Source organism: Aulonocara stuartgranti, assembly GCF_965226115.1.
Source record: "Aulonocara stuartgranti genome assembly, chromosome: 16".
Taxonomy (NCBI): Eukaryota; Metazoa; Chordata; class Actinopteri; order Cichliformes; family Cichlidae; genus Aulonocara; species Aulonocara stuartgranti.
In genome coordinates, this window is record NC_138952.1 from 7,482,451 (window position 1) to 7,494,879 (window position 12,429).

Genomic DNA, 12,429 nt, shown 5'->3' on the forward strand with positions numbered 1-12,429 from the left:
GCTTTTACATTACAATATAAAGCACCTTGAGGCAACTGTTGTTGTGATATGGCGCTATATAAATAAAACTGAATCGAATTATATTGGCTGTAACTCTCACCCCTAGGCTGGATGTTTATTTAGTTGCTGATACCCTGTTTTCTCTCTAACAGGGTATCAAAGGACAAAGAGGACAAGGAGCTGTGGTATTTGATCAGATATTTGTGTGAACTGCATTGAACAGAGCATAATTCTCATAACTTTACTCAGTTCTACGCATCACAGCCTTTTTTAAAAGAAATGTTTCTGTGGTTTCTTTGTTCCCTCAGCAATGTGACCTTGTCAGAAAGATCAGAGACAATTGTCGTAAGTATAATTTAGTAATTTTCAGCAATGTGATTTAATTTATTTTTGTGAACTATTAATGCCTATGCACTGTGTGCTTCATGAAACATCTTACCATATTCTGTGCAATTTTCTTTACCAGCTTGCTGCTTTGGTAAGTGCAAAATGATTTGCTAATGAAATAATAATTTCTTCGACTTAGACTTTTTGTTTATGTACTGTATCCACAACCACAGTGAGAACAAAAATCCTTTATGTTGACATCATTAGGTAAGCAGGAATGCCCACTCTACCCCACTGAGCTGGCTTTTGCCCTCGACATCTCACAAGGCCTTGGCCGTCCAGTCTTCAACAACATGCGTGACACAGTCCTAAACATAGTCAGAAAAATTACAATCGCTGAAAGTAACTGTCCAAGAGGAGCTCGTGTTGCTTTGACCCTGTATAACAACGAAGTCACCACTGAGGTCCGGTTTGCTGATGCCATGAAGAAACGTGCCCTGGAGGAACACATTGAAGGACTTCAGATCCCACAGACAAGAAAGCCCCGCAACTTGGAAACAGCCATGAACTTTGTGGCCCAGAACACTTTCAAGAGGATACGCAGTGGCTTCCTCATAAGGAAGGTAGCCATCTTCTTTGTAGGTGATCAAGTTGGTCGGCCACAAGCAATTACTCGTGCAGCCCTCCGCCTTCACAATGCTGGAATTGCCACTTTGCTGCTGGTCAGACAGGAGGACAGAGCACTCTCCAGAGCGGTGCAGGTAACATAACAACATACAGCCAAAGCAAATGTTAATCTTATAGGCCATCAGTTTGTATTCAACTTATAACTTTCCTCTCCTTGTATACCAGGCCAACAACACAGCACTGGCCCAGGTCATTGTCCTTCCCAACGCTAATAGTCCACAGTACAATTCAGTCATCCAGAAGGTTATGAACTGCCATGTCTGCCTGGGTAAGACCTGTTTGGGTGGATTAGTATTTATGAAACAGCTTCTCACTTTTATTTTGTCAGATTTTGATGTACTTTTATCTAAGAATAGAGCCATTTTTTTCCAAGCATTGTATAAAAAGAGACTAGATGAAAAACTGTTGAATACAGATTGTCTCAGTCCATGTAAAGGAAAAAAAATGCACAATTTTATTTCTTCTTTTTTAAGATTTCTGCTCTCCGGACCAAATCTGTGACTATGTTCCCCCAACGGCTGGCCGAGATAGGAGATCTTTCACCTCAGATGTCGACATTGACATTGCTTTTGTCATGGACAGCTCTGAGTCTACCTACCCAACTGTCTTTGCCGAGATTAAACACTATATATCTTACATGGTAGAGCATCTTCATGTGTCTTCAAATCCCACATCATCTGCTAACCACGCCAGAGTGTCTGTGATTCAGCAAGCACCTTATGAGTTCCTAAATAACAAATCTGGGTCCCCCCTTCATGTTGACATTGGCTTGACTGAACACACTTCAGCACAAGATATTATCAAATTCCTGGTAGAGAAAACACCCCAGCTGGAAGGTGGCCGGGCACTCGCAGAGGCAATTGAAAGGACGGTGGATCAAGTGTTTGAGAAGGCACCTGTACAACGTGACAAAAAGGTACTCATACTGTTTGTGACAGGAAGTGTGGAACAAGACCAGGAGCAGCTGATACGCATTGCCACTGAGGTCAAGTGCAGGGGCTACTTCCTCGTCATCTTTGGTGTAGGTGAAACATTGAGTGCTAAGGATGCAAGTGTCTTGTCAAACATGGCCAGCGAGCCTTCAGATGTCTTCTTCAAGCAGCTGAAGAGTAGCTCAGACTTTTATGACAGAAACATCCAGACCTTTGGCCAGCTACTGCCCAAGTATATCAGTAGTAAGTTCAAGATATATTTTGATGGGCATGATACATTTTCAATACCTTTTGCTTTTCTTTTTTTAATATTTTAGAATAGATTCTATTTGTTACATCAGTCTAACAAATCCTGAACTAGTTGTGTTCTATGTTGCATTGCTTTTCAGTTGAAAATGCTTTCCACATGTCCCCTGAAGTCTCCAAAAACTGCAAGTGGTTTCAGAATGACCAGCCACTAAAAAACCCCTTCACACCATCACAGGAAGTGGAGTAAGTTTTGTAATTTTTGTAATGCTGTATTATTAATGCTGGAAACATTGGTGGTTTTCTTTACAATTTTTTTTCCCTTAACATTGCCACATTTGTAGGAAACACCAGAAGCATCATGAAAATCACCAAGCAGTTCATGAAAGAAAGCACAAGGGTAAGACTGTTGTTGAACAAATTTTTCTTTACTACTTTTGCATTTTCGGCTAGAAGTACTGACAGCTTTGGTCACTTTAAGTCATACACACTGTCGCTAACTGCTAAAATTGCCTGCCCATAATTCAATAATATTTTTACACTTGTTTTAGAATATTACTTTTATCATGCTTCACAAAGTAAAGATTACTTATAAATTTATGCTTCTTGGCCATGCAGCAAAATAACATTTGTTGACATCATCCACCACAACTACAACATACTCTTTTTCTGTTATTTTCTTACACACAGATGCAGAGGAGCTGCACGTCTCTAATGTCACCTCCAGCAGCTTGAAATTGCGTTGGAGCAGGCCAGATGCAAAGCTCTTTGTTTACTTTGAGGTTGTTGTGGTGAGGCTCCATGACCATGCACTGGTGCTGAAGACCAATGTGTCGGGTACAGAGCTTGCTGTGGACAACTTGGAAAGTGCTCAAATGTATCAGGCTGTAGTCACAGCTTACACGGCCGAGGGCCAAATTGTCTCTACTCTCAAAGGCGTCATTACTACAAGTGAGTTTATAAAGACAGCTTTAGCTTTTTCAGAAATTATTCATTCATATTTTGCATGTGTTGCATATTCAACTGTAAACATGCCATTGGGGTACAGAAGTACACAAGCACAAATGTGGAAGTCTTCAAAAGCTCTTATGGAGACCACTTAAAAAGAGCTAGCTTCAAGCTGTTACAGATGTAACTATCCATTACAGGTTGTGTATCCTAATAAATTTTAGGGGTGTATAATTCTCAGTATATTAGAGTTTGTTTTTTTAATTACCACAGGCCTGATAACTTAATGGTGATTAGATCATAAACAAAACAAAAGTGTCTGCATTCTGATGTATACCATGTACATTCATTATTGGAACAATCTTTTGCTGAAAGGTACTTGCTCATAAAGAGTTGTTTGATGTTGGGTTTTTTTGTTTTGTTTTTTTAAACCACTGTAGGATTTTTACCTTGCAATGTAAAGTGCCCTGAGGCAACTGGTGTGATTTGACTCGAAATAAATTACCCCGAATGGAATAGAATACAACCTCTACCAGATTACCATACTTTGAATACAGATTACCCCACATAGGTACTGCAGTACAGGAGGAGGAAACTGTAATATGTGTGGACATTGGTATTAACATTTGTATTAACACCATGTAACACTGGTCTTGATTTCACAGCTGTCCCAACCCTGTGATTCAAATTAAATAGTTCCCCAAAATGGCAAAATAAAATGAACTAGCTTGTTTTAGCTTCTTTGGTTTTAGGGACCACCTCAAGCCGCAGACACACCCTAAGAATTGCCCTTTCCTAGCTAAATAAATTAATTTATTGCATGCTTTCTATTTTTAAAGTTGTATTGACAAATACATTATTTATTATTTCACAGAAGCAGCTGAGCATAAGCTTGCCAGCCAAAACACAAGTACTCCAAATACCACACCCCTGGACACACCAGAAACTGGTGAGTAACTTTGCATGCTTGTGTCTGTATATTGCTTGGAAACTTCTTTGCTTTTATAACATTTCCTATATAATTAGCAGCCATATATCGGAATACCAGTATATTGGACCTGTAATCAAAATGGGCCAGTAATATATCTTCGAAGTAGCCCCCATAGAGTTGTGTTTTGCTGGGTTTCCAAGGTATTATATTAGCTATGTAAATAAAACCTGTAGGTTCAAGTCAAAGATCGTGGTCTTCTGTAATGCAGCAATATCAAATGGGACTACTGCACTAATATTTTATTTATCAAGTCACTAGTACGTGCAAAGATACACCGCAAGTTGTTTACAAAACCTTACAAAATCGGCAGTTTAAGCCCTAGTGTCTCGGTTTGTTAATCTAATCTTTTCCCTTATGTATCGTGACAAACAATGCACTTGTGGGTAAAATGTGTGGCACTATGAAGGAGTTTGTTTCATCAGAAAATACCAAAGGAAAAGAAACCTTATAGCTGTTGGTCCTTGTGAAAGGCATAGAATTTAGAGCACAACTAAGGCATGAAAACACAAAAGTAACTAACATTTAATGAATTTAGTTACAACTAACTTGTCAGATCCATCCATGAAAACTTAAAAATAATCTTCTTTCATTCTAATCACAACTTTTTTATTTTTTAAATAAGCAAAACCTCTTCTAATATATTGCAATTATCCAGACTCCCATGTAGTGGATATAGTCTCATGCTGAATGCCATTTCTTTTCCTCTGCAGGCACTTAAACTAATTTAAAACCCCTTTCAAATACATCTGAACTTCTAATACATTTGTTTACTTGCTACTTTCAAAGCTTACAGTTTGTTGTATGCTGTATTTGTTCATCTAATCCTCACACAAATGCATCCTCTTTCTCTATTTGTCCTCCATCACTGCTATATCACAGCTATCTGTTTGTTTGTTTGTTTTTTGTTCTGCATGTTCTAGTTAATGAATTGGCAGGCCCATGCTCGCTTGACTATGACCCTGGAATGCCCTGCAAAGACTATGAGGCTAAGTGGTTCTTTGACAGAAAGAACGGGTTCTGTGTACAATTCTGGTATGGAGGTTGTGGAGGGAATGGAAATAGGTTCGACAGTGAGGCCCTCTGCTTGAAAAACTGCGTGAGGTCAGGTAAGTGCAGAGGTGGGTCGAGTATCAAAAAATTGTACTCAAGTAAGAGTAGCATTACTTTAAACAGCGGTCTCCAACCTTTTTTGCGCCACGGACAATATTTTCACGGACCGGCCTTTAAGGTGTTGCGGATAAATACAACAAAATAAAACTAGTTCCGGTACCGAAAAAAAGAAAATTTATTCATAACACACGTGAAAAGACCCAGGAAAGCTGAGTTAACGATAAAAACGGTAACAAAATAACGCTGAAAACCGATAAAAACCCTGAAAACCATACATTTCACACCTGAGCCTCAACTCTCGCGGCCCGGTACCAAACGAGTCACGGACCGGTACCGGTCAGTGTCAGAGTCGAACACCCTCTGAAGGGCCATGGCGGTGTCCTCCTCTCCATCATGCAGCAGTCCAGCCCTTCGAAATCCGTTGGTGATCATGGATGTTTGCACACTTTTCCACGCTGTCAGATTCCACCGGTGGAGTTGAGCATAACTTGCTTTTCGCAAGTTTATCGCCGCTCGTCATCCACGACTCCCGCTGAATGCATAGCGCTACTTTGAAGTTTGTTTTTCACGCTACTTGTACAGCACTATGTTGCCTGGCGGATGGACATGTGACCAACATACCACTCTTGAACCCCGATACTGTGTGTCTGATCACATGCCCTTCCGCCAGGCAACGTAGTGCCGTACAACAGCGGAACAGAAAAGCCGCACCTGACTAAAAGCCGCAGGGTTCAAAGCTTGTGCAAAAAGTAGCGGCTTATAGCCCGACAATTACGGTAGGTCTGGTCATTATAGTGCTGTATACACTGCCAAGCTGCAGATGTTTGTTTGGAGCTAGCCTCCAAAAGCTGGGCATACACTGTGCGATTTTTGGCCCATTTTGAGACGATTTTTCACTCGCGCAACCATTTTGGGGATCGGCCCGAGTTTTGCCTTAATCGTGTGTGCATCGTGTAGTATACATGGGGTAACGAAAAGCAGTTAACACCTCACGACCAGCTCCCAATCATCAATCATATGGTCCCATGATAATCAAACCTGTTTGAAATCCTGTCGCCCCTCAACGCAACCTCTCACACTGCGCACACACAAACACAGAAATGAAAGTGAAAAGGTGGAGCAGCACGTCAGTGCAGCGTGTGATCTGGACACAAGAGATTGAGGCACAACTTGTAGGATGAGGCAAGCTCATCCGAGTACGTAAGCTAGAGCTGCCACCCAGGCAAAAGAAAAATAGAGCTATATCACGTTATAACGTTAAAAGTTTATTGTTCTAACAATATACTTTTCATGTTCGTGCAATATACCTTTCGAACGTGATAATTATGTATATTGTACAAACATGAAAAGTATATTGTTCGTTATAACATGATATAGCTCTATTTTTCTTTTGCCTGGGTGGCAGCTCTACGCTTACGTATCGGAGGCTTTTCAATGTGGCCTCACAAAATTATCACGACTACAACAACCATGAAAAGAGTTGGATGGACATTGCTGCTCAATTGCAGCTGCCTGGTCAATGTTTTTCATTAGTAATTTAGCAAAGTTGATGGTGGTGGTGTGTCTGTGTGAGTGAAAGACACAAAGAGGGAGAGCGAGAGACAGATTTTGTATGATAAGCTTTATGTTATGGATGCACAGTTTGAGCACTCAGGTCGCATCAGAGCATCAGGCCCTGCATCGTGACCTATGAACTTCTAACCTCTGCTATTTAATTGTACAGTTTGAGCAGAAGCGGAATAACGTGACTAAAAAAAATCGCAGTGTTTGACCAGCTTAATGCAGACTGTTTAAACTAAACAAGCTGCTGTTTCGCATAATAAACCCTGTCAGCCGCAGTATTGCCTTCTGTTTTAACAGTTTAAGCAGTAGAGACAAGCTGTTTGCATGTTCGTGGAACTCCAGTGTCATTAACCAGGCTAGCTGTTAGCTTATAGGCTAACCAGCGAGCAGCTAACAGGACAGCCGAAGCTGCACAAAACACCCACAAACTTATCTCACTACAACGTAGCGCCGAAAATATGACTCGCAGCTCGAGCTCGACACAGCTGCTGTAACATAAGACTGACATCCAGCTTACCACAGCTAAAAAGATATTTAGAGAGAACTTACCGTTTCCTCAGGTTACACGAGTTGAGTTGTTTCATGCTGAAAAGTTGGTTTGTTTTGGCTCTCACTGAAGACACCGACACTGAAGACATACCTGTTCTTTTGTACTGCTTTTAAGCGAAACATCCTTTGTATGTGAGGAAAATGCTGTTCATCATCTTCAGCTCTAGCATAGACTCTGCCACGTTTTCATGTTTCTTCTTTCCGTGTGTCCGCTACTTTGAAACGCTTGGATCGCTCTGCCCGCCACAGTTTCAAACTGGTCATGTGACTGCATGGCCACATCTCATTGGTAAAAAGGTTACCGGAAACTCCACTGGTGGCATGTTATCTAATGTGTTAAACTAATTATTTTTAAAAAAGTAATGAGTCGAATTTTGCAAATGTAGCGGAGTAAAAGTACCGTTTCTTCTTCACAAATGTACTCAAGTAAAAGTAAAAAGTATCGTGCAAAAAAGGTACTTTAAATGGTAAATGGCCTGTATTTATCTAGCGCTTTACTAGTCCCTAAGGACCCCAAAGCGCTTTACATATCCAGTCATCCACCCATTCACACACACATTCACACACTGTACTTAAAAGTACATTTTTTTCAAAAACTTACTCAAGTAAATGTAACGGAGTAAATGTAACTCGTTACTACCCACCTCTGGGTAAGTGATGTTGTCAGGATTTCAGTGGGAGTGTGCCATCACCTGGTTAATGCAACGTATGCAACATGGGCCTCAACTGGATATGCAAAACTTACTATTTAAATTGTCATTTTTGACATATATTACGGAGCCCCTCAAGGGACATGGGAGAAAAAAAAATGAAGATGAACTTTTGCGAAATCTCGCAAAAGTTCATAGAAAGGCTTATCATACAGCTACTTCATGAATAGGCCATTGTTTGAAGTCTAGCAGATCCCAACCTAGCCTAGTTGCAACCATCTGTCATTCCTAAAAATGCACCCTTTAATATAGTTCAAGCTGCTAGAGATTATTTTAAAATCAAAACCTTGTTAAAAATGAGGCACTAGTCATAGACACCAGAAATAATTATTTCTAGTCTAAAGCTAGTTTTTCAGGAGTCAGCTCACTTTGAGACAGTCTAATAGCATCCAAACCAGGTAGTAGGGGTGGGAGCTTATGAAACAGCCAATGAAAAATGTTGTGGTATTTATTTATGTATTTTATAACAACATCTGCCCCTTTAAGGTTAAACCACGGTAATATTTTTGTATTTTCACAGTGGGAGAGCTTCAGCCAATGGTGAAGCAAGTTGAACAGGTGGAGGTCCTCCCAGATCCTGGTAAGCTCCAATATACACTCACTGGCAATATTAAGACCTGAATATCATGATTACTTCTTTCCAAAAATATTATGTTACACATGCTTTCCTTGCCAACCCACTTTATTGATTAGCTGAAATTGATGTAAATGCATGTGCATGGTATGCAAATATTAACCAGAAGAAAATAAACTTTCCCTTTGGTCTAGTTTTAAGCAAGCAAATCCATATCAAACCTTTTTAGACCATCATTAAACATATACATAACAGCCACTGGCTTTGGAAGTAATATTAGTGTTACGTATATTTTCCACACTGCTGTACGCTGTGCTGACTTTGCAGTACAATTAATACTATGTCTTCAGGGGCATCTGGATCCTCTACTGCCCTTCACATTCTCTAAACATGGCTGATGGTGCAAATAAAAAACCAAGCCAAGGTTATGTTTTTTTCTCAATGGCGTGAGCCAAGTCACATGGAGAAAATTAATGGAAAGAAAGCTATATTCAAGGATTCATTACTTTTTTTTAGCAGAAGGCTTATTAGATAACAAGGTTAAGTCATCAGTAACTTATCAGCTTTGGAGTAAACTGCCATCACATACTCACAGCTAGGAAATGTACTATAAACCTTTATCTACCTATATGTCCACATATCTCATCTCATATGGAAAACTGCTGATCCCATCAGTCACCAAATCTCATATTTAAAGTGTAATTTAGCACATATCGCATAACCTTTAGCTGCACATGTTTTCATCCTTTTACTGAATACTATTCTTTCTCATTTTCTTCCCAGCTGCTTTTACAGCTGTGGACATTTGCCAGCTTCCACAAGAAGAAGGTACTTGTGCCAAATTTGTTCTCAAGTGGCACTACGATGCTGCCAACAAGAGCTGCATGCGCTTCTGGTACGGTGGCTGTGGTGGAAACCAGAATCGCTTCGACACTTACGAGCAGTGTGTGAAGGCTTGTGGAAAACCAGGTACTCCTCTTGTTAGTAGTACTCTTCTCTCAGTAGGGACTGGTCATATTTAATGAATGGAAAAGTTGAAATCAGCTTGCTGTTCTGCGCTAAATGTCACAGTAAATGTAACAAGACATTAAGCACAAGTAAATCAAATCATGTGATGAATCATCTTAGATGTATAAATCTTTCAGATGGCTTATTGTTTAACTATTTGTCACAGATATGTTTAAGACAAATCTAGCAGAAATGAAAATATGCCCTTATTTTTCTCTCCTGTATCTAAAAATGAATTTTGTGACTTTTTGGAAGGAATTGACCCCAGATCAGGAAAAAACTTTGGAGTAAGGAGTTAAAATGCAGCACAAAACAGGCTGATTATAACAAAATAAAGTTTTATAGCTTATAATGATATTGAGCTATGTTTCACTCTTTTACCAAAAAGAGCCGCTGCTCAGAAAACAATATTATGAACCATTTCACTGTTTGCATGGGCAAGGAGACGCCCAACACAATCCCATAAAATAGGTTTAAAAGTCATAAGCCATCATTCTGAAGGAGTACAAGTTGATCACACTTATCACTGAAAAATGGTTGTTATCATGTTGCAGAAAATTGTATCTTCAAGCCTTTCTTAACTGGCTTAAGCACAAACTCCCCTGCCTTCCTTATCTAAATATGCTTTTAATAATGACCAAATTAGCTAGCCCATATTTGGTTGAATGTAAAGCATCTACATAGAAATAGAGTTAATAAATTGATGTTTAGTTGCTGCTAGCATAACACATACACTTCTCTAGACAGTCTCTTGAGAATCAAGTGATTAAATAGAGATTTAATAGAAATACACGTGGAATTTTGTCAAATACAAAGGACTTAATCATGTTTTCTTCTTCCTTCATCCCCAGAACCAGTGAACCAAAGAGTCATTGCTACAATAAAAACATAGGACGAAAGTCACAGACATGGCCAGCTCTTACCTCCATTTAGCAGATTCTGAGGAGAACCATCCAAAATGGGCATAAAGTAATGGTGGCTGCACTGGATTCCACAAACATGGACTTTATCCCCCAACTCTTGAAGTAGTCTTTTTCACAACAAGAAGGAAGCAACACAATTTGCTGCATGATTTGTTTTAACCTACTGGTGCTACATGATATGTTTGTTTTACAGAAGTTATTTAGTGGATTTGGTTTTGTAAAATCACGTTCTCTTGAACGATCACAGTTTTCATATTTTTTTAAAATTCAGTTTTATGATTTATGATTGTCGAATTTCCCAGAGGAACCCACCCGAGGGATTAATAAAGTTCTATCTTAAACAAGAAACATGTATGAATATCTTGGACAGTGTTTAGCAATGACTCAGTACATGAAGGATTTTAAAGCAGTAATCTTTTTTTATATTGTGGTTAAGTCTTCTTTTTACATTCCAGATTCACATAGCAGCATTGTTTTGTTTTTTTTTTTTAAACTCACTTCATCCCTGTGGATTATTTCACTATTTCACTGTCACCAAATCCACAGCAATGTTTACACAAGTCTAGTGTGGCAGCGTGTGTGTATGTAAAGACAGCGACCAACTGCTGGGATGCCAACATTAATGTAATGTTTAGTGCACTTCTGGATCCGTTGCCTCAAACACAAGATTTCCAGCTATTGAGAAACAGAATGTACTTTTCAAGCTGTTTTTATTTTTCATTTCATTTTGGATTTGCAGAAAGTTATGTTCCATGTGGGAAAGGGTGAAATAAAAATGAATTAGACTTTCTAATAAACATGAGCAACTGATTCATTTTATTTCTTGTTTTGAATTAAATGTTGCACAGCAGTAAAATGCTAGACATTCATGTCACACAGAGATGTGTTTAATGGAAGTTCATTTGCAAAGTGATAGTTTACTTCATTGGAGTAGCATGATTTAGAGCAGGGGTATCAAATTTGCGGCCCACTTCAACCGTACTTACTTGTATATTGACATGAAGAAATATAATGCAATTTGGCCCTTGAAATTACATTTTTTGTTAAGGAGGACTTGTTTGCTGTTGAGTGCAATGTTAACGTAAGTAAAACAAAACATTATATAATATGAAGACAATATGAGCAGAGAATACATGTTGAGGGACTGGCTGTGTTAGTTCAGTGAGAGAGTTGGAGTAAAGGAAACAGTTTTCACTGCCAGTCAAAAACTACTGTGTACACTTATGACTGCATTTTTATTTTGTTAAATATGAACAAAATTATAGCAGAAGTCCTGCCACGTGTCTGGTCAGAGAGAGAGAGTAACAATGTGTTTATTTGATAGTTCAATGAAAGGCTTCAGTTAAGAGTGAGGGAAAAAAATTGCATTCACGTTTGCAGTTTTGTCTTGCAATACAATATATTTAAAAAACAACAAACAAACAAAACACTATATTTTCGGAGATTTTTGTACAACTTGAGCACTAAAGTGGCCCTCCAGTGAGATGACAGTGCTATCAGGGGGCCACAGCTCATTTAAGTACTGAGGTTTAGAGTTTTAGTTGGCAATCTGATTGCATTAACTAGAGAAAAGCAGAACAACAAGCACCTAGCATTTTAGTGCTGAACTTACTTTCAGTTGAATTAGTGGCCATTAGGATTGTAGACTTAGTTAACTTAGTTATTTTTCCAAGTATTTGTCTAAAAATTTAGGTTGATTTTTTTGTGGCAAGCTTAATTCTTTGTCAATCCTTTAGACCCCAGGCAATCTCTTTAACAAGACTAGATCCAAACCCTCCACCATTTTCAGATAGCTGCTGAGTAGGGCTTCCCCTGACCCCCGACCCCCCATATTTTTGGTAATATATGATGTCAGATTATC

General features: G+C 39.1%; 1 protein-coding gene across 5 annotated transcripts in view; it reads left to right on the forward strand.

Annotated features, from left to right (window-relative positions):
- The window catches only part of LOC309691610 (collagen alpha-3(VI) chain-like), a 100,596-nt gene extending 89,218 nt beyond the window's left edge, over positions 1-11,378 (forward strand). For 3 of the 5 annotated variants that reach the window (XR_014272069.1, XR_014272070.1, XR_014272071.1), the window contains 15 exons: positions 153-185; positions 309-345; positions 467-478; positions 595-1,088; positions 1,180-1,282; positions 1,488-2,189; positions 2,336-2,438; positions 2,537-2,592; positions 2,883-3,143; positions 4,015-4,089; positions 5,052-5,237; positions 8,584-8,643; positions 9,421-9,606; positions 10,497-10,856; positions 10,914-11,378. Coding sequence is in view for 1 of the 5 variants with exons in the window: in XM_082509395.1 (XP_082365521.1) it covers positions 153-185; positions 309-345; positions 467-478; positions 595-1,088; positions 1,180-1,282; positions 1,488-2,189; positions 2,336-2,438; positions 2,537-2,592; positions 2,883-3,143; positions 4,015-4,089; positions 5,052-5,237; positions 8,584-8,643; positions 9,421-9,606; positions 10,497-10,537 (2,349 nt within the window). In the remaining 4 variants the exon portion in view is untranslated. Of the gene's footprint in view, positions 1-152; positions 186-308; positions 346-466; positions 479-594; positions 1,089-1,179; positions 1,283-1,487; positions 2,190-2,335; positions 2,439-2,536; positions 2,593-2,882; positions 3,144-4,014; positions 4,090-5,051; positions 5,238-8,583; positions 8,644-9,420; positions 9,607-10,496 lie in introns of all 5 variants that reach the window. The other 2 variants (XR_014272072.1, XM_082509395.1) reach the window with 2 other exon arrangements.
- Positions 11,379-12,429: the final 1,051 nt, after the last annotated feature.